Source organism: Archocentrus centrarchus, chromosome 9, assembly GCF_007364275.1.
Source record: "Archocentrus centrarchus isolate MPI-CPG fArcCen1 chromosome 9, fArcCen1, whole genome shotgun sequence".
Taxonomy (NCBI): domain Eukaryota; kingdom Metazoa; phylum Chordata; class Actinopteri; order Cichliformes; family Cichlidae; genus Archocentrus; species Archocentrus centrarchus.
The window spans coordinates 16,277,062-16,304,124 of NC_044354.1; the positions used below are offsets into that span (position 1 = coordinate 16,277,062).

A 27,063-nucleotide genomic window follows, 5' to 3' on the forward strand; every position below is an offset into this window, starting at 1 on the left:
TTCTAATCAGACTTTAACAACCAAAAACATCTACTTTTGCATGTTCATATTTTTTTCAGATAATTTTGTTCTTTTCTACTATATGAGTTCTCCTTTTTAAAACTGTACACTTTAATGTTTGGTCTCGACTAGCATTTACAACAATGTTAATTTACTATATAGTCACTTGATAAAAGTGAGATATCTCCATTCACAGCATTAACTGAATGCCAAATTAACTGAATCTGGATCTAATAAAAACTGTAGAATTGCATGAAAACCTCAGTATAAATGGCATAAATGTTGCTTGAGTAGCCCACAAGGTCCTGAACAGCATACCTAAAAAGATAAGACTGCACATAGCAAAATCCACATCCACTGTTATTTCACAAATGCAATCACCCCGCTTAGAAATGTGATGCTGTTGCTACAAGTACATAGCCTGTTGCCACCAGTAGGTTCAATTATAGAGGTAAGCCAAATGGCTAGGCCACTCAAATAGCCTGGAGCACAACAATCCACAGAGAGAGGAAAACACAGCTAGTCCATCTTTGCGATTTGCTTTCCTTTTATGAGAGGCCATCAGCTCCTGGGAGATTAGCGTGGGGAAAGTGAGACTTGCCAGTAAATCAGGTAGGTGAAAGGGGATTACTTTTGGGGGGATGCAGTTAATCCAACTGGTAAAAACTGGAGAAGAGAAGGTAGGGATCGAGAGGCCGGGAGAGACAGACACCATGAAAGAAAGACAGGAAGGGGCAAAAGAAGTGCACCAATAAATAAACTTTGTTTACATAAATTTAACTGCGTCACAGGGGGTTTAGTTGCTCATAATTAGTCAAAGTCCACCATTCTGCATTTAAATGTCTCATTAAGGCCTGGATTTTGTAACTGATGTCCCCAGTTTAATGAGCCTGGTGCTGTTAAAACAATTTAACAAACCAGCTTGAGTAAGGATTTCTACCTTAAATGTCGACATCCATCCATCCATCCATCCATCCATCCATCCATCCATTTTTTTCGCTGCTTATTGAGTTCAGTGTTGTAGGAGGCTGGAGCCTATCCCAGCTGACATTTAAAGATGTCATTAATTGTCTTCTATTTTTAGGCAATTAAATGTGAATCAATACACTGGCTCTCTAGTCAGACCAGTGAAGCTTATTATGTTTCTATAGAGTCTACACAAGAATCTTTTACCGCACATTCATATTGCCCATCATATAAACTCCATCAAAATTAATAAAAAGATGAAGAAACATATTTCACTTGTCAACATTTATCATCACTGCTAATTCTGCAAAAAGTTTTGAAAAAATCCTTGGCCTCTCGTCACACCGTCATCATGCTCTCATCAATCCACTGGAACATCTTGCTCCCTGGCTTTACTCCACTACTTCTCTCTTTTAAAAAAAGTGTCTCAGCCAGACAATATGAAGAGCAATGAATAGTGCTGTGTGTCAGGAAATAACACTGGCTGTAAGTATTAAATTGGCTATGGTGTGTCCAGGGAGCTAGAACAGGCCTGTACAAAGAAGGTTCACCTGAGCTCTGGGTTGCACTGGCCTCTTCATCTACCCCTGGTACAGCCATTCACCATAACCAAAAAGACCAACAAATCTGCTTTCACGTGTATTAAATAGTAGTAATATTTTATTAATTTTGAAAATTAAGATAGTGGCTATTCTAAAGTGCTAGTCACCAGCCATATCCTGGTGTTTTCTTTAGTAGAGTACAATGGAAACATAATTTGCAAAGCAGAATTATATGCTTCTAGTTTCAGTTGGACTCTATCTAGAAACAATGGCATCAGTATGTCCAAACAACAACTTAAATCACATAAATGATTGAAATAAATGCCTGCTAAAAGTCTATAATCCCCTCTAACTTGTTAACCCCCCTAACGTAATTAGCAAAATGAAAGGTAATGTCTCAGAAGTATTGCCCCTGCATCACACCCACTTCCTTCATTAAATTACAGTCAGATGTCGGGTAAAACTAAGTAAAGCCTTCTTTTATTTCCCTGCCTATGCACTGTAAGCCACAGAACTGGAGGTTAGTCAACACTTTGTTTTCATGAGGAGCTGTCTCACGGTGTTCCATCTTTGCATCTGGACATACGGTAATTTGGCTTACATAAACAATTCCCCAGGGAAGACTCATCTTATCTTATCTGTTTTATGTTACTGAGCCAGCAAATGCACCAATGTTTGGTAAGCAAGCTCTCTAAGAAAGGAGCAGTGGTCTGACCTCTATGGTCCGTGATCGACAGCAATTAAGTGGATCACTGGTTGTTTATGCCTGCCACATAATTAACCCCTGACCTTGGACACTCATACTTTCTTGGAAGTAATCATGCTATTCATAATAGTGGTTAGAGCTCCTCTGGGACAGGTTGTTGTTGCTGCTGATATCTTGTGATTCATAGTCGTCCTGTAAATGTTTGATCTGATACTGAAAATAGACTACAATCCATGGGTGGATATAATAAATCCGTCAAGGACTAAAAAAAAAAGAAAAGAAAACATTTAACGAGTGGGGTAAGATACTAATATCATTAGTTTACAAGCTATGCAACAGAGCCATAAGGAAGTAACAAGAACAAGAATTTTAAGTCTAATGATGGTAATATGTATATAGTTTTCAACTCAAGAACATACAGCAGCAGCAGTAGATAATGTTATCATTCGGTAGCAACAGATGTACTTAAGGTAATATTATATATGATGCAGGTTCTGCTAGAAGCACAACACTACTTCAGTTTTGATAAGAACGTCATAACTCACGCTGCTCTTCCACAGCCATTTGCAACTGGAATGCAATCCTCTCGCTTACTTTTGTGAAAATTTATGTATTCCATCTTCTGCGTGGTTGTTTTTTATGTTAGAAATCTGCTCATATTTCACTGGGAAAGTTACACCACAGTGGGTTTTATGTGCAAATTTGAGGCTTAACTGTTATGCCAATTATAAAGTCAAAATACATGATATTATTTTTCGGCCTGCCTTTCAACTTGAATTTATGTATACTGAGAAACTGCACATTCATACACACACACACATACAGGTCTTCAGAAATGCATCTTTGTATACAGACGATCATTCTTAGGATGTTGGATTTGAAAAGTCCCAGTCCAGTGAAATGTGTCTAGTCCACACTACATGAAGCAAAGACAAGCCCTGTCTCTCCAAGTTGAGTCAGAGAGAGAAGACAGAACAAGGAAGTGCCTGTCTCCACTGTCAATCTGTGCTGTCAGTCTATCCTTTTCTTAACCATGTGAAGTGACTATCAGCACAAAAGACAGGGTTTCTATTCAGGGTCTGATGAAGTCACTCAACCAGTTGAAAGTGAAACTTCATCCGACGCATCTTTGGAATGTGTATTCACAGTAATAAAGTTGAGATTCCGTTATTTGGATCTCAGTAGCGTACTGATTTTATCGATGTCTTTTTTCTTCAAAAAAAAAAAAAAAACTTAGGTTGGTTTTCACATTGGTGCACACATGCTGTATGTTTCAGGGGAGATGATGATGCATGAGGCTGTGAATGCAGGATTAAGAACAGTGTATTCCAAGGACATGTTTTTTGAAGTGGGATTAGCCTACTGAGAAGTTATTCACAGCAGCACTCCAGAAGCCCTTGAAAAGGTATCTTAGGATGCACTGCAGAGGTTTAAGTATCTGAGAAGCAAAACACTCATCATTTTGAAGATATGCAGACCGGGGGGCTCTGCCGAAGCTGGGATGTGCAGAATGTGAAGAGCCCTCAGCTTGGAGGAAGAATGACACTCAGAGTAAGGCCTTAAGTGTCATTTTAAGCTTACAGATGGAGCCTCCACAGCAGATGTGTGAGGGGAATACTGATGAAACTCTGAACAAAGAGTCTGATCCACAAGCTTCTTAACGTTACCCAGGTACACTTGCTAGAATGCTTAAATGACATGAATGTAAAAGGTAAAAGGAGGTGATGGGCAAAGAAGGAAAATCAGTCGAGACATCTACTCTTACAAGGCTACTTTCAGCTCTTAGATCTACTTACAAGGTCACAAAAAATACAACAACATCTGTTTATACAGAACAAATAAAAATTAAGTGATTCTGGTGATATCTACTTAACTGGGCTACTCATAGTTGTTTATGTATGTTTATGAAAGATCCATTATTGATTTCTTCATAATCAATAATAGGCCCCTTCCCTACATTAAAATAAATAAGTTCCATTTCACTTTAACTTTTTTAAATTATAGCCCTAAGATTAGCATGCCTTGTTTTAGCAAGCTTTAACTTGGCTAATTAGCATGATACCACCAACCAACAGGGATGACATGCTAAAGCTCATTAACAAAGCTACACCAGGTGGACAATGCCAGCATTTCAGCAAGTCGGTTTTTGAAATTTCTTCTTACCTAGATATTCCACAATCAGCTGTAAGTGGCATTACAGCGAAGCGGAAACATTTAGGAACCACAGTAACTCAGCCATGAAGTGGCAAACCACTTGCACTTACAGATCACGGTCACCGAGTGGTGAAGAGAAATGCAAATAAAAGTGGGCAACGCTCTGCTGAGTCAATAGCTGAGTCCTCCTTTGGCATCAGCATCAGCACAAAAGAGTGCTTCATGGCATGTGTTTCCACAGGCGAGCAGCTGTATGTGAGCCTTACATCACCAAGTGTCGAATGGTGTGGCGTAAAGCCCAACACCACCGGACTCTGGAGCAGTGGAAATGTGTTTTGTGGAATGACAGATCATACGTCTCTATCTAGCAGTCTAATGGACAAGCCTGTGTTTGGTGAATGTCAGGAAAACATTACCTGCCTGACTGGATTGTGCCAACTGTAAAATTTGGTGTAAGAAGGATAACTGACCCAGCTCCCCTCTACATCAACGGCGAGCATGTGGAGAGGGTCCACACCTTCAGGTTTCTTGGTGTCCTCATCTCTGCTGATCTTTCTTGGTCAGATAACATCACAGCTGTTATCAAGAAGGCTCAGCAGCGACTTCACTTCCTGAGGGTCCTCAGGAAGAACAACTTGGACTCAAACCTGCTGCTGACCTTCTACCGCTCATCCATTGAGAGCCTGTTGACGTACTGTATCACAGTATGGTACGGCAGCTGCACTGAGGCAGACAGGGTCAGGCTTCAGAGGGTAGTCAAGACAGCACAAAGAATCGTTGGCTGCCCTCTCCCCTCCCTGATGGACATCTACACCTCCCGCTGCATCAGCAGAGCCAGGAACATCATCAAGGACAGCTCACACCCTGGCTTTGACCTGTTTGACCTGCTGCCCTCTGGCAGGCGCTACAGGTGCATCAAAGCCAGAACAAACAGACTCAAGAACAGTTTCTTCGCCAGAGCAATCACCACCCTGAACTCACACACTCACCCGCTGTAACTGTGCAATACTATATTATTCATACTGAACAATATCTGACATTCCTATATTGTATAATATCCAGTATTCATTCACTAGTGCAATATTCATTCACCAAGTGCAATATTCATCATCTTCATTATTATATGTATACACATATTTACTTTTCTTACAATGTACAGATGCACCAATGTATGTATATTGTATATTTCTGTATATCTCTTGATTATATTGATCATACTAGATTATAATATTTTTATAATATTTTTATTTTAGAGAGTTTGATTTTCTGTACATGGCACTGAACAGGAGTGGCCCTCCAATCTCATTGTACATCCTGTATAATGACAATAAAGGCATTCTATTCTATTCTATTCTATTCTATTCTATAATACTACTGGGCTTTTTTCTGAGGCTGGCCGGAGCCCCTGAGTTTCGGTGAAAGGAAATCTTAATTCTTCATCTTACCAGGGCATTTTGGACAGTCCTATACTTTCAACTTTGTGGGAACAGTTTGGGGAAGGCCCAAGCAATTTCCCTATTTCTCTTAACATCACTGACAACCTCAATTCTTTAAGCTATAAAGACAAATTACCATGCTTATTTCTTTCCCCCATAGTAGTATGCTGTCTCCTGATATATCCCATGTACTACTACACAGGAGGTGTTGTTACTGTTGTTATTACCCTACTTGGCTTTGTATTATTACAGCCACTGTTATTTTCCTCATTCCTCCAAATGTTTGATTTAATTTATTCATACATGCAAATATTTCTTAGGTGTCTTTTTATTGTTTTTGTGTTAAGATCCATCATAACATCATATTATTATTATTATGGTAGCTAACGGGAAAAAAATCAGACATTTACCAAATTAATCTGGAAGCCATGCTTGTACTAAATTTTGTGCCAGTCTGTGAAGTAGACGATCAGAAGAAGACCACAATCAGGTTCCATGACTGCTTTAGTAAAAAAAAGTACTATCATTTATTCATCTATATAACATCTTCTATGCCAAATCATAATTATGATTAAAAAAAGAAAACTGTATTATCCCCATGCTATGCTTTACACATTGCACTTTCTCATCACCATTAACGTCTTTTATGCGCTACACTGAACGAACTTCACCTGCAGAAAAATAACACTGACACTGATTTGGCCCACGCTGACCATCCTGAAATAATGTAGCTCTAGTCAAGCACAACATTTATCAGTGTTTTGTTTGGGCTTGCAGTAGCAGCCAAAAGCCCTGGGTAGAATGGAGTCTGACTATTTTCGCCATCTGGGATTTGGAATTGCATCTCTATTTATGCTTTGGCCAACTGCCAACATGGCCCATCTTTACTGCAGAGGCCAGGAGGCGCCAACGCAGCTCAACTGACCGAGGGAGCCTTACACAATTAGGCCCTGGTAACAGCTCGCTCACTAACAACTCCTCCACATAAACCAGGTGAATGGGTGCACAGGGCTGGAAAAAAACAAACTAGAAATGCCTAAACATTTTTGCAGCTATACCCATCTCATTATTTTTCACCTGTTTTTTTGTGTGTGTGTGTGTGTGTGTGTGTGCGTGTGTTTTGTTTTTTCAGAACACCCAGTTCCAAGGAATTTTCTCTTTTAATCTCAACATAGTAAGTGAAGAAAATACTGGTCCTGACAAAACCTCTTTTGAGCTTTTGAAGCTGTGGCACCTGAGCTGTGAAATGCTCTCCAAATACTGTTTATGGATGTAGGCAACTGTTGGTCTCTAGCAGACCTTCCAGGCTCCATTTGCCCTGGTAACCCTTTGATGTATTTACTACCCTGTGTCATGTCAAAAAATGGCATCCTACCCTCTCACTGGTAGTTGCTACAGTCACTCGCCTCGCCTTGTAGCTGCACGTCACCAGTGGATATTTTGCCCATTGTCACTTAAAGTCACCAACTGTCATTGACTTTCTCGGGTCTCTGGTCATCATATCACTGTGAATCACTTCCTGTGTGGATGCCACTTAAAGTCTGCAGATTCTGTAAATTCTTCAGCTTTTTATGCATTTACTTTAGTTTTATATATATATATCTGTATTGATTTAAATTCTTTTTTTTAAACTTTGTGACTCATAAAAAAAAAAAATTGCCATTTGAAACACTACACATTCACATTTTATAAGATGTGTTGCTGGCCTTTCCCTAGAAGGTTGTGTTTTCCTAACATTACGGCACTTCAGGCCACTAGCTTGACAATTTTATATAGCTTCGCCTTCCTCAAGGTATTCTGTGGCATTATGATTTGTTTTAACAGCTGGCAAAACACCAGCTTGCTAACAAGGACAGGTCATTTTACTCAAAATATATTTCTACAGGCATTTTAATTTCGAAGGATCTGCAAAAGTGAGTTCTTACTGAAGCCATATGGAAAATGTGACGCATCACAATTATATAACCAGACCAATTATACCACAGGCCAGAGCACTGACAGATGAGGGCATAAGAACATACATAAAATGAACACTGACAAGACTGGAAAAACAGTTTGATAGTCAGTTTGATCTACCAAACAGAAAGCTAAGTAAAGGCTAAGTAAAATACTGGTGTCAGTGGCACAGAAAAAGTGCTCCTAAACACCTTGATTCTAGCTTGTTTCCCCAGCTTGTTATCCAAACTGCCCTCTGACAGAGGCAAGATGGGGTCAGCTCCTCAAGGAATGTAGAGAGAGAGAGACAGCAGGATACCTGAGGACATAGACATTTCAAACACAAGGTTCATCTTTGGCCGAGTTTCCCTTTGTAAAAGTATGCCAACACACACACAACAAAGTGCAATGAAATCTAACCAAAAAAGCACATAAAGCTGAGCAGAAACTATCAACAATAACATACATCTATTGTCTTATTACAGTAGTTTACAATACTGCAAAGTGTGTGACAGGTGTGCCACTTTATAAGTAGACCTGTCTACTATCTACCTGTGTAAAATCTTCCTTTAGGCTAATCTAAATCTCTATTGCAGATTCAGTCCATTAACAATGGAAGTGCCCTAAAACATCTCCACTTACTACAAAAAGAAAAAGATAATAAAATAAAATTATATGACTCAGAGGTTTTGGCAGTCAAAATATAGTCAATATATATTGATTTCTTGGGCCAGGTATACAAGAAATCTATTCACCACTTGCTGAAAATCATTGCTCTTCTATAGGAAAACTATCTTTCCACCCACCTATATGTTCATTGCAAATAGAGGCCCTTTGAGGCACACTGCAGGGAGACACAAATGGTATTAACCTTCAACAAAGTAGTGTTATAAAACCGAGACTTAAATTAGATGTAATGCCAGGATTTACCCAACAAAATGGTGAAAATAGTTTCTACTACAGAGAAAATAATTTGCATGTCAACAGCGCACACGAAATGTAGCCTATATTTATGCTCATATTCTAACATACACTGCCAAATACAAATAAGAGGAAACAGTTTTGCCTCTATCACTGGTGTTACTATTGCTACAGCAATGAAGACACTCACAGGTTTTGGTTTTTACCATGTGCGCAAAACATATCTGCATCCCACAACATGCAGTGAGCTGCATAACTTCCACAGACTATATAAACGCCAAAGCCCATACAGAGAATGGTTCCTTTATACCAGGGGTGAGCAATTAGTTTTCCCATGGGGCCACATGTGAACCTGGAATTGTTGTGGAGGGCCATACCAATTTTGAGCAGAATTGAGTTCAACTTATTGGTGTGGCTATATACAACAATCCCAGTTTCTCATGTGGCCCCTTGGAAAAAATTAATTGCCTACCCCTGCTTTAGACAGTCCACAGTTAGTTTAGACATCTACTCATTTCATTTTCTCTTCAGAGAATAAAGATCTTTCTTTTCTAGTTGACCCAAATCTGCCAAACAACCTATCTGCTTGGTGCTTGGAAGCATGTCTGTTGTACATGACAACTGTCAGTTGCTCAAGCATGCTGCACTTTTATTCTTAGTGAGTTACAGTATTCCCGCTCTATAGCCTAAAAACAATGACAGAAAAGGTTGTTTTTATTTATTTATTTGGAAAAGCAGGAATAGCATCATTTGACCAAAACCCTCTGAAGCTATATGAATAACTCAGGTTTGTAATAAAGTTCTTAAACACATTATAAAACTCTCGTGTTTCATACCTTACATTTGCACATACAGCCTCTGTGCTTGTAGCATGTGACCCTTTGTTAAGGCAACATGCCTGACATGCCTTCATGACAAAAAGGAAATGAAAACTGTCAACAATTTAAAGTAGGTGAGAGCTTCCCCAAATCTGGATTTAACTGAAACCTCCTTACATGCCAATTGGAACCTCATTATAGAGAAGGTGGTGAATGTTCTACTTTAACAATGGAAATAATCACACATCTGTCAAGTAAGCCAATGTTGGTTACACATCTGCTTCTTCTACACCATTTACACAGAAGCCCCAGGAATGGCTTATTCACCAGGTGACACTATGAAGAAACCGCTGTCACACTCACTGAGTGTAAGAGAAAGCTAGTCTGCTACAGCCAACACATCATTTCAGGACATTACAATAACTTATGACCATATTCTGGAGACTTAGCCTAACCATAACTACTGCTTCCCAGGTGCTAACAATAAGCTAAAAATAACTCTACCCAAGCTTTAAACTAAGTCTTTCTAACTCCATTTAATGATCTCTGATTATAGGCATTTGCTTTTTGTCTCCAAAAGTAAAGCTGATGCCACGATGTGACTATGTAAAACATATTCATGCCCCTAAACACATGCACTATTTGTGTATGGCATGCTATTCTTTTGTCTATTTTTCCTTTATTGTTTCCCTCCCTCAAAAGCATTCAAAAACAATATAGGGCACACAACACATGATACAGATGTTCTCTTTTGCTTTTAAATCTCATATACTCCACTGTTTTAGACGTTCATCTGTATTTATTCACACAAAAGCAGAAGAACATAAAAGTCATCATAATGTTGGATGTACTGACTTCAGTGATTGATGTCTGTATAGAGGAATTCTGCTGTTTGATGCTTAAAGGGAAAAAAAAGACCAAATGTGCAGTAAGCCGAAACAAAACGACTGCTGGCCCACAGGCATACCAATCTTTGTATTTTGATCTACAGGCACGCTCTCTGCTGATCATCGGCGTCTGTCGGTTTGGCTCTGTGCTTGAGGTCACTTCTTTGAATGCCTGTTGGACTTATAGACCCTTCCCCCAGGAATCGCTACACTCATCTCGGCCTGTAAATGCAGCTTTCCAGCCACAGACTGAGAGCAGTGGGTGGGCTGTGGGACTGTGAATGTAATGTTGAGACGATGTCAGGAAATGGCTGTGTTCTCCACACAGCTCTACATCACAGCAATCTAACAGTAGGGAGAAGCTCGAGGCTGGCGGTGTTCACAGTGATTCTGAGGCCACTTCATTGGTGGTGGGGGACGTTTTTTTTTTTTTTTTTTAGATCTTTGATACAATGATGGCCTTGGGAAGAATTTCACAAAATTTGCCAGAATAACTTTATCAAAAACAGTGAAATGCTGCTATATTGACAAGCAGATTGAAATAAAGCAGCACAAATAGCAATCGTGTGTGTGCTAAATGTCTTGCCTAAGTCCTTCATCCTTTGAGCATAGATACAAGTTATACTGAGAAAACAAAGTGGTGCAGAAAGTTAGTCATGCTAATTTATTCATATAAAAATAAAACTGTGGTGCAGATTAGCATAATTTCAGTGAAATTTCAAGCATGTTGTAACTCTGAGGCTGTTAAGATGAGACCGATTTATAGCTACAAGTACAGACCTCGGGCACTGTGACTAACTCCATGCCTCTGTTTATTTTGAAAATAGATTAACTTTCTATGGACAAAGTATCTCTTCTCCCTCTCTACCAAGTTTTTCTTCAATAAACTTTTTCACCAGCTTAAGTTGTACTTAAATCTAGCTTAATCCATTTAACTAAGCCTGCCCCTCCAAAAATGATTTTTATTTTTTTTTAACTTGAAGCGAAAATCCGCCCTTAAACATAATTCAGCTATACTGCTTATATGATCTGAGACAGTAAGTGGATTTCTGTATGCAGTCTCCCGGAGCGATAATCAAAATAGGAACTGTACTTTGTGAAGCTGATTTTGTGGACACAGTGACAATTTGGAGCATCATTTGCTGGAAATACTGGCCTATTTACTGGTTAGAAAAGTTTGTATTTAACAAAATAAAATTCACTGTGGAGAAAAAGAGTGAAGAAGCACATGCACAGTCCACATGTTAACTCTCACACAGTCCCTGGCACTTCTGGCAGTTCTAGGAGTGACAGAATTGTCAGTGTCAATGAGAAGCAAACCCCCAGCACACTGGATGTAGATCTCTTAATGAACTCGGTGCTTGCTCATATGATTTTACCTACTTTAATGTTTCTCTCTTTCTTTCTTTTTTTAAATAAAACATATCTTGTAGATATACGTGTGCATATCTGGAACCTTTGACGTACAGACTTGAGGAGCTGGGAATCAAACCACTGACCTCCTGATCAGTGGACAATCCACTCTACCGGCTGAGCCACAGCCACCATCTCCATAGCTCTTTGAAAACAGTTATGTTGGTTGCTTAAGCCTGAGCATTTAAACACAGCTACAAAAGGCAAAGGAAGTCTTCATGTGTCACTGTGATCTTTGCTGAAGCCACTTTAACAGCGCAGTCTCACAATTTGAAGGAGATAACAGCTGCCTCAATCTTGGTGAGAGCCCACCAGACTTTCTCTACCTCACTTACTGTACTCTCTCAGTGGTCTCTACGGGAGGCTTTCTATTTTCCTCTCTCTGCCATCACGAAATACTGTAGATGTGCAGTTATAGACTCACCTCCTGCGATGCAGTGGCAGGTAACCGGAGCGCGAGTAAGGTGAAGGGAAGTGACAAGCACAAGCTGTTGTTGTAGTCAAAAAAACCCCACTGTCCTTCATTCATTTGTGCTGCACTCATTTGTTTTAGTGCGATTATCTTAAGGAGTAAACTGACCACAAAAAACAGATGAGGGTGAAAAAGTCACCTCTTTTCTCACGTTTTATAAAATGAAACTGGGAAGGTGGAGAGTCTGAGGACAGACACAAGAAAGGAGTGAGTAATCATCTCTGAATACCTCCTTAACAGCTACAACACATAATCAGGTCAATAAATGGGGTACCAAGCATAACATGCAGAGTGTGCTATGGAGTCTCTTTTGTTCCTCATGGGCTGATGAAAGACAATCTCGGATAGGCCCCCAGGTGAACTGACTAACACTAATGGGTCTCTGCGACTTTACATCAGGCCACAGTTATACACAGTATCTGATAATCTTGTGGCAAGAGGCTTGTGAGGCAGCAGGCCTAGCATTATAGCAGCCGCTGATACATGATCAAATACACGAGCTGCATAAAAATAAGTAAAGCATTTCACCCCCCCCAATCAATCCTGCCCTGTCGGTGTCTTATAGAAAGAAAGGAAAGAAAGGCAAAGAAACATATCGATCCATGAGCACAAGATGGCATCTACTCAAAGGACCTGCAGGCTATGAAAGATTGGAGGAAGATCGAATGAGAAAGTGAACACTTGCCATCCAAGAGACAGTTTAGCCCAATTAACTTGTTAATTTTAACAGCAATCTTTGTTTTTTGTCGTTGCCTTTATGCGGCACATTTCTGCTTGAATAACAAACTGGCTCACCTGAAGTAGTTTATCTACTGCATTTAACTTTGGCTCCTTCCAAAACAGGACTTGGTATCACTACATTACATCAACTTGTTGTTACATCAATCTAAACACAAAGTGTATATGTTACCCAAGACTGTTTATCATGAGACCTTACAGTAGAAATTTACAAGTGAAAAAAAAAATAATACCTACAGCAGTTTATACAACATTTGTCCTTGATCGACTGAGAACGTGTGCCCTAAAAATGATCTGCAACCTCATGACGTCTGAGGCAATCAGTCCCAATCTTCACACTATGACAGCTCATTACAGCGCTTGGCTACTTGCCCAATAAGGCTGCATTTGTTCTCCTGTCACTACAGGGACATGACGCCACACTATTTGAAAGATGAATGACTTTGTGATGATAATGGCTATAATAATAAAAGCGATGACACTTATCAAAAGAAAGCCATGATTTTCAAATGAGATTGAGACTTAGAATAAAACAGCTTTTAAATGGCTTTAAAAAAAAAAAAAAACAGTATTACCATCAATGCAGAATTGCTTTAAAACTCAACCTGACACAAGCATGTTAAAAATCACATTGATAGGCCAGGAACAAAATACTCTATGATTTACTTTCATATGAAGCGTCTGTGTGAACTCAGGCTTGCCAAACTTTGGTTTACTGTAAATGCGCAGTTAGTGTGCCAGCACACTGTCATCACCTTCAGTTGTGATCCTTGAACATCTGACTTTATGTGAAAATCTCATCACCTCAGGAACAGTAAGTAACAGCTAAATTCTAAAAATAAAGAAATTAAAAAAGTCATCAAGAAATAATAACAAAAAAGAGAATTTGTACAACCCCAACAACTGAAACAGTTTGTACTTACTGCACCATTGCCACCTCTGTTTGACAATCCCTCACTTCTCTACTTCATAAAATTAGAACAACAAGCAGATAATGTAGTGCAAAGTGTTTTGGATTTGATATGACATAGCAATGACATATTAAGAGTAAAACTTATATTAGTATAGTACACAATAACTCCAAAAGAAACACTCATTTGTAACAGTACTTCTAAATTATGGTACGATGCTAAAATCAGGTTACCTTAACCCAATATCCTGAATACATCTAAAAAAAATAACTGAAAATACAAAGTAAAAAGGTTGCTCCATTAAAAATTCCATTTAATGTTTCAAAATCACCAGAAATAGGGGTTCCAAAAGGTATAAGCTTAAAAGACTAATGAATGGGAGACTAATGAATCAACAGATGAAAACAAATTACAGGTTTATCTTGTATTTTTTGAAATATCATCAGAAGTGAAAATCATCAATCAGTGATTTTCATTCAAACACAACAACAGTCAGATTGCCCAACAAGACTAAATAATTGCATGGTTACCTCTGCCAAGGATGTTATGATTTTGGTAGTATTTGTGTGAGTGCATACGTGCCATTCTGTATGTAAACGCAATAGCTTGAAAAGTTTTCAATGAATTGTGATAAAACTTTGTAAAGGTGCAGAGTGGGGTCATGTTAACAATCCATTAAAATTTGGCTTACATCCACCAAGGTCTTCATGGTCAATTTAATAAATCACTAAGTTGACCTTGAAGACAAAAAGCCTTATAACTTAGAAACTATGACTTTTACATATAGAAAGTACAGTATAAAGATTTAAAATATCACGTCACATTTGACCTCTTCTTCAAGATCAATAAACTGGAATAGATCAATATATTGGAATAAACAACTGCTATGACATGAATCCAACATGAGAGAAATAGGAAACAAGAAAAACTGGAGCATAGCGAGACATGGAACATGTTTAAAGCTAGCACACAAAGGCTCAGGGAGCAATAGCTGTGTTTGCAAAAAGATTTCCAGTCCTATGGAGGTCTATTTCAAAAATGGCCCTCTGCCTTGACCTCTGTAAACACTTTGCTGCTGAGTTTATGGTCTCAGTTGCTCATTTATCGTGACTAGTCCATTTAGTAAATTTTGCTCATTCAAAGTATCAGAGAAGAGGATTATGAAAGATAAGCTCATTGGATACAGACTTGTAATTTAGAGCTAATGAATTGCAGCTTCACGGGCAGATCTACCCCTAATCGTCACATCCGGTTTCAAAATGCTCACATGGCAACGGCAAAATTGCTCAAATTGGGGCATAATACTGATCAATATAGTATTACCAAGTATTATCAACTCATTATGAATCTGTGTGGCACAAACAGAATAACTGCACAAAGAGAAAGTTTACAACAGTGAGAGTGCCCCCAAAGGTTAACTACATTCTCGTACAACAATGGATGACTTAGCCTAATATAATTATTTTGCCTTTTTTAAAAGTGCATATTCAGCAGTAGCTTCTATCTATTAAAACAATCCTGTGCTTAGATTCAGGGGGGATCAACATGCAAAAGTAATACAATCAACTGATTTGATTAACACTTCATACCTATCTACTGAACTAGTAACTAGAGGATTTCCCATCTATTCATATTTTCTTAACTGCTAGTCCAATTTATGGTTAAAGGTCTGTCATAGACCAAGAGACAACATGTCCAGTCCATCACGGGGTTAACACGACTCATATCCACAACTACTAATTAGCCTAATATACAGTACCGTATATATCTTTGAACCAGCGTGAGCAAACTCCACACAAAGAAATCTACCAGTCAACCAGGAGGTTTGGACCCATAACATCTTGCTGAAGGGCACAGTGCTAACCACTGAACCACCTGGATCGCAAATACTGCATTTTTTTTTCTTACTACAGCAAATACAAAGAACTAAAACTTTCTGATAAAATACTGCCCCCAACTGGTAAAAATGTTTGTTAAATTTTGCAAATTGTGAAGGTACACAAAGTACCTTTAAGCCTATCATGCATTAAAGCCAACAACCTACCATTACAAATCCAGCTAAGCTGTCATTTTATAATTTAATTGCAGGAATTATCCAGAGAGAGATTTGATTATTAATGCCTCTCTTCTCTCTTTCACATGACTCTCTGCCATCCAGATGTACTGTCCATGAGTAAAATTTTCAGACTTTAATGTGTATTCAGACTGTATCAAATCAGTTTCTCACCACCCTAGGGCATAATAGGAAACAATAACTGAATTATGACATGAATGATAGCCAATTGCTCACAATTGAGGCTGGGAACAAACACAATGACATACCATTGATGTACTGACTCCATTTCGTTTTATGTTTTGTGCCTGACACTGACCAGCACAACATGAAAAACAATTTCTTTTATGAGTTAAAAACTACATTGCTGTCTTCTTTAACCTGAGTGCACATTTTTTGTTAGGTACTGGTTAACACCTCTCCATGCGTCTCTCTCTCTCTCCCTCTCTAAATCCTTTCTCTTACAAACTAAGAAGGAGCCTTCACACCACACAGTTTGCACCATGATACATTACTTACAAGCACACTGGCGATGAAGGACAACGATGTTATGCAGACTAATACAATGCTTAGCCAAGCACACACACAGGCAGGAAAGCCACAGAACTTGGCCCATACATCATACTGCGGGATTTAGCAAGATTTGGCACACACAGATAAAGCTATATGCTATTTCTAAATCCTGGGAGCCATTCGAAAAAGTAAAATGTGAAGGTTTGTATTGATTGTCTTCTGATACATTTGGTATTTTCATTCACCCCTTATCTTCTGCTTATCCAACTCAGGGTCACATATGGGCTGGAGCCTATCCCAGCCATCATAGTGCAAGAGGTAGGGTAGACTGAGAGACAGGCAGCTATTCACACCTACAGCCAATTTAGAATCACCAATTAACCTAATGAATGTAATTGTCTTTGGAAGCCAGATTGCCTGGAAGAAGACACAGAGACATCGGGAAAACATCACAGAAGGCCCCAAGCTGGCTGGTGGATTCAAACCCAGGACCTTCTTGCTGTGAGGCAATGGTGCTAACCAACACACCACCATGCTACCCCGCATTGACCATGTATGACCATTCATTTTCAAATGAATAGTCAAATGTACCTGGTTTAAGTAGTACTAGTAAATAGCAGACTATGTTTGTAAGAGTTGCTCCAAGTATTATTGTCACAAGTCTTGACTTTAATATTTGTTGTGAAAAACAAAGTGCAAAACTGCTGAGACCATTAAATACTAAGAATACTTAAAGTGAAACAGACTACTTGAGAAAAAAAAGGAACTTGACTTCTTTTTAAAAGTCAGAACACTTATTGCTCTTTGTTCATTTTTTGTGAGCAGATACTGGATCTAAACAACAGCTGAATCAAGCTTTGAAATGTGAATCAGGACATGTTGCTGTTCAAAGAAAAACTATATTGCTGATTTGCCACTGTATTGTTTCTGTGTAAAATCTGGGGAGGCCAGCAATACACTCACACAGTTGCAATGACGCATTTGTCAATTACATGTCTAGGTCTTAATGATAGGTTAACGACAGAAATTGACAGATAATGGTCACACCCAAATGTGCTTGTACATTATGATTGCAGTGACTACCATTGTGGCCAGTTTCAGGGCATTCGTTTAAGAGTCCAAAAAGTCAGTTCAAAGACAGCATAAATTGTGCATAGGGTGAAAAGAATGTTCCCAGTCTAACATACTGTCGAGCATTATCTCACAGGCAGCAAAAACCCTCTGACACTAACCTTTATTAAGAGCATGCTCAACAAAAGGAAGCAAGCTCAGCTTTTCCTTTCTCTCCTGAACTCGCTATCATTTTGCTGAACTTGTCCTTTCACCAGGAATTTACGTTTTGTCAGCTTTTCAACATCTGTTCGCTGCTCAAGGTTATTATTTGACACCTGTTAGAAAATCTTTATGATAAAACAGACCAATCATTCTTCATGGTTATGCCATAAAGGAGACAGAGACATTGGTTTTCCAAAGTCTTGCAAATCCTTTGAATTTATATTTAATTCTGCGATAGTTCAAGGTACTTTAAACAGAGAACAGGGAAGAGGTTGGTCCAACTTACTGTGTTGGCAGTGAACTCCACTAAAACCTGGTGGACACTTGCACACATAACCAATGAAGGTATCACCCCTGTAGGTCTCACTGATCTCACATGTTCCTCTGTTGTGGCAAGGGTTTGGATGGCAAGGACCTGCATGGCAAAAGAAAACAGACGCTGATGATGGGTTGCATTCTTTACATTTTTAGCTGCACATGAAGAGCAAATTGCAGCTGATAATAGTGTACAAACATTCTGGTGTAGCATACAAAGTATACTTAGGGATATTTATCCAGACAGTGATCTAATAAACGGAACAATGGGTGTCCTATTAAACACATCTACAGTGTTTAATAGCACACAATAACACACAAAATTTTACTACATAAGGTACACATTGTGAGGTGGTGTTTAAGTAAAACTGCTTGACAGGAGAAACTGAGGATGAAAGGAGTGTGGGGAGAGTCTGGCTTTCAGTGACTGCTGCTGGTGTCTGTTGTCTAGAGGGCGGCCCAAGGCACCGTCTAGAAATCATTGAATGTGTCCCCTCCAGGAAGGCAGCGGTTCATTCTCACAGCGCTAAGCGAAAAGACAGACTAGCTGCAAGGTAAAATAGAGCACCATCATCTATGCAGTGAAATATACCCACGGCAACAGGCATACATACCCACCAACATGCTCACACAGTTAAGTTGAGTTTTGCCAGATCTGTTTTGTTTGACTAAATACTTAGAGGAATGATTTCAATTTGAGACAGAAAATTGGAGTAAGATTTTTTTTTAATTAATGAAAAGTGGACTTTCTTGTGAACAATTCACCAGTTTTAAGAGTTAGTGTTGTAGCATGCCCAAAATAGGGTGAATAGTTATTAACAGTATACTGCATTTATAGTCCACAGAGTAAAATAGCAGTCTCTGAAACAGTGATTGCTCAAGTGATTGCCATTGTGAAAGTATTGCTGCTGCCCTGGATGCTAGGGACAGACTAGCCATCCAGCCATTCTCTGACACACTTAACAATAAAAGATGTAGTATGAAATTGTGAACATACTGCAAAATGGCCGGCACAAATTTGCTGTCTTTAATAATTATAAATATATTGGTGTAAAAAAAAAAAAAAAAAAAAAACCTAATAAATGTTTCAAAATGGTCCCTTTCAATTCTCATTTTGCTCCCGTGTGCATTAAAATGTTAACTGCAATGCCTGTAATAGCTTTTTTTAAGACCCTGATTGCCCTTTGGTGTTCCAAAGTGCTTTTATGACACAGAAGCATCACCAACACACAGCAGCATCGTTTTAATTTCTGAATATTGCTGTAAATGTACTTTACTAATAAAACCTGAAACCCTGAAAAGACTGAAGCAATCCTTTAAGTCATTTCATTGATATTTGAATGTACTGTTTTCTGTAAAGTTTGTATTAGTGGATGGTTTTATTGTGTCCATTGCTGTGCTAATGACTTCATTGTATTCCAAACCTATCCCAACACAATCAGTCCATTTGGTTAATGTTATCACATGTTGTGAACAGATAACAACAGTTCAGGATCCCTACAGAAAATCAAAGGCTTATGTTGTACCGTGTCTGAGGGTCAGTGCCGCTCAGAACACAAACGGCTCTTATGAGCCAAACACTCATTTGCAAGGGAATTCATATTCATAGCCACAAAGCACATGTATTCATGCTGTGTATACAAAACCCCATTCATCATTACCATTGTTTTCTCATCAATATTTGGGTACAGAGAACACTGGGAAGCTTCACCACTAGAGAATTCATGCTTTGGGGGTTAAGCAAACAAAAGAAAGAATTTCAATAAAAAAAAAGAAAGAAAAAAAAACAAACCTCAGAGTTATGCCAGTAATGATTAATAACTCTGCTGGAGCATGATTGTTTCTGTTGGTGTTTGTTGCTGTTTTTCTTTTTTTTGTCCTCATAATGGTATCTCTTTGTGACCCATAATGATAACTAAGGCTATGTTTCAAAATTATTATTACTGTGCTGTGTATGATACGGCAATGAATGAATTATTTGACAATGCCCACAACATTGTGACATCCAAATTCTTTCATGGACTAGCCTGCAGTGTGGGGCGAAATGTAAATGACGACGCCCTGATGCAAGCGTGTGGGTTTCATAACTCAAAAACCTGCCAATATCTGTCTAATCTTTTATACATTGAGTTGTACGACTGCACTGAGGCAGTCAAAACTTTGCAGATTGATGGGGCATGTTCATTCCTCACCTAGTAATGTGTGCACTCCATGCACTTATGCTGACTTCATTCTGTGGCAGCCCAGGCTTGTATTCAGCCCAGGCCCTCTGATGCATGCCATCCCCCATCTCCCACGCCTCCACCCTAGCATTAGCTACGGAAATGTCAATCGATAATTTAATGTGAAACTTAAAAAGTAATGATTTAAATCTTACTGAAAAACACCAAATCACCATCTGTCTGCAAACTCCTACAGGATCACAAGTTCAGCAACCAAGTATTGCACACAGGTGCAGCTTTAGCCCCTAAAGGTTATACCTATATCCCATATTATGATGTTGTCATGTTGTCTAGCAACCACCTACCAATGGGCTAAAATTTTAATTTAATTTATAGCCACATAACATGAATAATATCATGCTATTGTGCTACCTGGCAACCATTTAAATGACCTGTATATAGCAGAGCAAGACCTGAGCATTCCAGGTGACTCAAAAAAATTGGCTACTTTTGATTCATTGAGTCCCATAATTATCCTTTATTTACTTCTATACACAAGATGTACCACCCCATATTTTTTCTTTTACTTTTCTCAGTGTCATTTAATATATCAGATTTCCAACCACTTGAACAGACCAAGCAATTCTGTAGCACGGTCATTTACTAGAACTAACCAACGGCAGTCCAAAGTTTCTAAAAGTCTTCTGACACAAGAACTAGCTAATCAAAATTCTTTCCATGAGCATGTCCTTGTAGGAGTTTCCTATCTTGTGATACAATTTCTATTCCAGTCATTTTACAGTCATATCTTAGTGTTGACAGGGAAACCGTGCTTTGACAGGTCTCTTATTTCATTTTAAGCGATAGGAAACAAGAAGAAGTCTCAAGGGTGAGAATCTCATGCCCTCTTAAGTCAGTTTGACAAATTAACAGCCATGAGCACAACATCTGACAACATCAAGTAAAAAGCTTCAGCCTTAAATTGTTTACTACATCAACTGGGCAACGATTTGAGACTAGCCCCAGCTCATACAATGAATAGGGCAAAATGAAGTCAGTTGAGAAAAAAAAAAAAAAAAAAAAAAAAACCATTACCAAGCCTATTATTGTTCCCTCATTGGAATTAGTAGGCCTCTAGATGTGAATTCCAAATGAGATAATCCTATCGAAGTCATGCGATTTCAAAGCCTGGACGTGTATCAGTAATAATCAGAGTGGTGGATAATCAGTTGAACAGAGGCTTGTATAATACCTTTCAGAGAGGGTTCGTGGGGGGGTTGGGGGGTTGGGTGGGCAGATTTCAGGGCTTTTTTGATGTGGTGATCTATAGTCGCACCATGCTGTACTGACAGCATCCCTAATGGCAAGTGCATAAAGCAGAAAAAGTGTGGACGAAAGGAGGTAGACAGAGACAAAAGAGGGAGGGAATAGATTCTGAGTTAGTGTGTTAGAGGGATACAAAGAGAGTGTTCAGTATGACAGCTATGTTTGATTCCAAAATTTCTGTCAAAAAAATAAAGAAAAAAGAAAAAAAAAACACCTCAATGTGCCGGAAATGCTGCATATTTTATATGGTATGTGTTGAAAATAAGCCAAAAACTGATGGACTGCAGAACTGTTGTGAGTCAGGATAAGATGCCAGATCACATTAGCACACGTACAAAAATCTGACATCCACTCAGCATATAATATCAAAAACTATTCAGCTGAGAGAGTGCAAATTGTCTTGCCAGTGGAAAACACCACATGAAAATTGCAACAGCTACTTGTGTGTCCTCAGTGGGCTGAAACTGACACAACTTTTCAAAAACCTACAAAAACACAAACCAAAACAAAACTAGATTCAGTTTCTCATTTCTTGTGAAAGTAATAGTTACATAAACATAAACAAAAAAAAAAAATCTGTTTATACACTCAAAACCTTTCAACTAACTTTTCAATTCTTGAATTTCTATTAAATGAAAGTGTTATTTTATTCTATAAACAAAAAATCTACACACAAAAAAAAAAAAATCCCTAACTCCCTCCAACAACTGGCCTTTGTTACAAAGAACTAAGTTCTGGCGGGGCAGCCACAACGGAGAAAAGAAGCAACTTTCCCAGAAACAGCAAGGGAGTGGACATGGTGCTTTATTAATGGACGTTTTCGTCACACAACGTGTGAGTTGTGTTATGTGTGACTATTACTAATACTAGTTTTAATAATTTAGGAAATAAATGTAACTGTAGTTAGTTAGTTACTGAGAAAAATGTGTAATTAAATTAGTTTGTGACTAATTTCACCTGGTGACAGTCAACAACCTTCAGCAACCACTTGCCAACAAGTCAAGTGAAGGTTAACAGGGGGTCACAACCCCTCTCTAGGCCTGTGTGACTGAGCCATAATGTCACTGTGCAAAGTAAAGCTTATTCAGCAGCAGTGACAATGATTTCATTCAAATGCTCTGCATTACTGGCAATTTTAAAGCATTTGTTATAGAAGTAATCAAAATAATTACATCACTTACTTCATTTTTAGCAGACTAGCTTATAATCTTTGACCTTTACATATCAAAAGTAACCATCCCAAGAAACACTGGCAGCTTTCTTGGGAATGTGAATGCTAGCCGCTGCCCTGCTGTACAAGTCAAGACTTGCTTAGTGATTGATGCAAGCCTGTGTCGTGTCCAGCATGGGCATTGTGATTTCTTTTCTGGCTGCAAAGAGAGGCCAATCAATCAGCTGTGAAATCCTGACCAATGGTTAAACACAGGAAAGCATCCTTTGTTTCCTTGCAGATCAATCACAAAGATTTGACATTTTCAGGTTTAAGGCTATGTATGTTCTCTTCCATCTTTAATGAAAACTGTCACAAGTACTGGCTCACCCCAAGTGTATAAAGAATTCAGACATTTGGGAGACAGTAGTGTAGGCTCTGCACATACAATAACGTGTGTGTGTGTGTGTGTGTGTGTGTGTTTTAGAAATCATGGTTGAAGCTGTGACTCTTGAGGTATTAAGACTCAGTTGACTTTATATGGACATTAATGAACCCAGAGTCCTTTGTTCACTATGTTTTATGTTTTTTATGTTTCATAAAATGCAAATGATACATATGAAGTGTTTCAAAAACAACTAAATCCAGGGTAAAAAAAAAAAGAAAAAGAGAGATAGCTCACTATTGCTATAATGTGCACGTAGTCTCAACAGTCTACATCATTATGTGGGGTCATGAGCAGCATGGGCAAAGCAGTATTGTTGTTCCCATGTGACATATTTCCTGTTGACCTCAGGGAAGAAACTCCAGATGTTGGACCAACTGAGTTTACAACAGAAGAGGAAATGCTTTTAATCTGGTACCACAAACATCTGCGCACAACACCTGATCTTCTGGACAGTAGCGCTTACCAACACTTACCCACTTAAAATTTTTATTTTAAAAAAAAGTAAAATTGGGGTAAAATTTAAATCACAAAACTAGAATACGAGTGTGAAAACACACATGAAAATGTGACTGTCAACTTTGAAATTCAGTTTAAATGTTGCCGTCTTAGACAGTCATGAGCTAACAGTGACAAGCAAGCATTCAACCATGTTGTTAACCTGTCATAAAATGTTAAAAACACACATTTTACCTGCCTTATGAGTGTGAAATTTACATTTAAGCTCTTCAGCTCAGAATGTGCACCCTGCTACATTGCCGAGACATCTGATATGCCCTAATTGTGTCAAATCTATTTTAATCCAGCCTTTTTGTATGATGGCTTCACTGGTTCGTGGGCTCATGGTCACTGCATTCATCCTGCATCTCAAATGATGGAAGTTGGCACTGCACCACCAATATTACATGAAGGCTCTCAGCGTGAGCCGCCGTACGGCTGGGCTTTTAGTGAGTCTTTGGCCTTTTATTCTCCTGTGCCCTTCCCACTCTGCCATTTCCGCCCATCAGCATTTGACAATGTCAGACAAATGCACTTGAAGGTAAAAGTAGTAAGACTCATGCAGCAACAAAATGCTTTGGAATATGTCACTCAAAAGGAGAGGTCACATTGAAGACCACCGTCTTTCTAGGAAGATCCAAAGAAAGGCAGAAATGAAGGCTGTCTTGTCAGAGACTAAATGCCATGAAAATGTCAGCGCTGTACCCTTCCTCACAAGGGTCTCTTCAAAAAGAAAACACTTTTTTTTTTTTTATTTTAATGTTTGGTTTTTTTTTTCAGCAAATTCCAAATTGCATATGTTAAAGAAATTCCCAGTATACCAATAACATTTCTGAAAATCTGACAGAGGTTGGCTCCAACTTATTCATTGGAGGACAACTATTCTGCTTTCTATTTGGCAACTGTTAGTTATACAATTAAATCTGCTCAAATTAAGTATGCTTGTTCAGTCTCAGCGGTATCTGTGGTATTTTGACTGCACATACCGCAACCACTGACATTGTGCATTTCTTAAAGTTTGGTGAACAGAATTCAGAAAATATATAGTTTTCTTGTTAAAACATAATTTATGCAGACCCTGCAATTAGTAACAGAACTAAAAAGGCCTTAAAAGTTGCACTACCACCAACTGAGACAGCTCAAAGCACAACTTAGAGTTTTGCTCATAAAACATACATAGCAAACAATACCCCCTTTTGTATGAGCGCAGACAAAGTGTGAAAATGTGTAGATTAAAGAAATGAAAGGTTGGGAAACAGCAGCTGAATATGTTAAATTCTTCAAGCTTGTCATGAGCAATTTGGCCTTCCACATCACCCTGTCCTATTTTCTGTCTCAGTCCAGTTCCAGGTCAGTGGTCACAAGTCGTACCTAATTCAGGTCATTTTCAAACTCGATAATTATTTTTTGTTCTGTTTACCATGTTCTCACAGCTCTGATCTGAAATGAGTGCTTAACTTACTTTGTGTTGTGCCAAATGGCATGTAGGGCAGCAAAATGAAAGGAGTATAAACAACAAGAAATGTTGCTTTGGAATGATTTGGGAGAAAATATTTAGAATACGTGTTCGTGCAAGGAGCCAGATATATGATGATGCCAAAAGGAAGTCTATGCCTTAATTTAATTTGAACTGAAAAATTTTACATCATAAAAAAAAAAAATGCAAATCAATATATTAAGAGTAGGCAAGCACATTATTTAAGTGGCAAAACTAGGCAGCAGTCACTGAACTTCATATCCACATATTGCCCCGAGAAGCCTGTTAATTCTGTCTATCGTGTGACATTCGTTCCACCAGACAATTAAAGTAACGTCTCATTTTCTGACTTTGAACTCTTGTAAAAAAAAATAAATAAATAAAAGTTGACATTGTAACACTGACGTTTGAAATGGAATATTTCATTGTTTTTAATGAAACTGGGCTGTGTGTACAGTTAGATGAACAAGCATTGGACAGTTTTGCCTCAGTACGTACCATTGACGATTTCACAACTGTTTAGGAAATACAACTGCACTTTGCTACAATCACATCTTTGATTGTATTTGATTTAAACTGTGGTGTGCTGGTGTACAGAGGCACATTTATTTAAAAAAAAAGTCACTGTCCAAATACCAATGGACAGCTCTCTGCGTTGTGTGGATCAATGATCAGATCAGGCCACCGACGTGATTTGGAGGCGATCTCCTTTTATTTCTGACCAAATAGTAAACAAAACATCAGTCTGGTTGGTGACGATCGCTTTAAGCCCCTACACAAACAAAACACACAAAGACATTGTTGTCTAGTACAGCTGGATTTACGATTACTAAACTTCCTAAACTTTCACTCACCGCTCCCGCCGAATGCCACAGGAAGAAGGGGGAGAGTGAGCGCGAAACTGCTCCTTATAAAGGAGTTGTCCCAGAAAACTAAACGTAGGGGTACAGAAAACAATAACAAAAGAAAGGTTCCGCACACCAACCGGAGCTACACAAACACGTCAGGTAAATTAAATAAAATAATCTTTGTGAAATTCTACATAAATAAATATGAACATAACTGGCAGAGACAACTGTAAACTATAAACACTATTAACAAAGGACTGGCATTGTTACACTTACAGTATACAGTGCATGCACTTGTTTTTGTATTTTATGACTAAGTGATTAGACTCTGAGATTAAACAGCTCTTTACATTGCTATAGCAAACTATTTTGATTCCTGTGGTATTATGTCTAATCAAAATAAATCATTCTTTTTTTTCTTAACCCACTTGATCTCAAACAAACCAGCAGGGTTTAACATTAATGAAAGCAACATAGACAAAAACAATTACTGTAGATGCAGCGGATGCACAGAAAGATATATTTTATATTCAGTTGCAGTATTTCGCAAGGATGTGAAGTGACATTTTAATTACATCACTGATGAAGATAAATCAGGTTCTTGTTTACTGTTGTCCTCTGTGGTCTTGCTTTTGAAATAAAACTCTTGTTACATTAGTTCTTTCAATAATCAGAAGCAGTACTTTGGAATACCAAATATGCTAGCTTAAGAATATGATTTTAAAAGGCAGCATCTGTATGATAATTCACAGATAAGTACTTTAGTATCTACTGGACCCAGCAAGAAAAAACACACTCAATGCACTCCTTAGGGAGTGAATACAATGTACATCAAGATTGATGCTAATGGCATGTATTTATGGATGCACTGCATTAACTCTAGAATAAACATATTGGAACTGCTGTGGATTAATGCTGCTTTTAAGTAAATGGATTATGAAATCAGCACTCACACACAAGGAAAAAGAAACCCTAAGAAATCTGATAAATACTCAGGTATCCTCTATATTTCATTTCCACTGAAAAACAGTCATGCAAAAGCAATCAGTGGACTAGATTGGACTGTGAGCTCAATCTCAAAACTCTGTACTAGACAAAGACA

At 38.4% G+C, this 27,063-nt stretch overlaps 1 protein-coding gene across 3 annotated transcripts in view; it reads right to left on the bottom strand.

Annotated features, from left to right (window-relative positions):
• Positions 1 to 27,063, bottom strand: part of edil3a (EGF-like repeats and discoidin I-like domains 3a) — a 125,662-nt gene that overhangs the window by 62,436 nt on the left and 36,163 nt on the right. For all 3 annotated transcript variants that reach the window (XM_030738297.1, XM_030738295.1, XM_030738294.1), the window contains one exon: positions 18,027 to 18,155. In XM_030738297.1, coding sequence (XP_030594157.1) covers positions 18,027 to 18,155 — 129 coding nt within the window. The remainder of the gene's footprint in view (positions 1 to 18,026; positions 18,156 to 27,063) is intronic.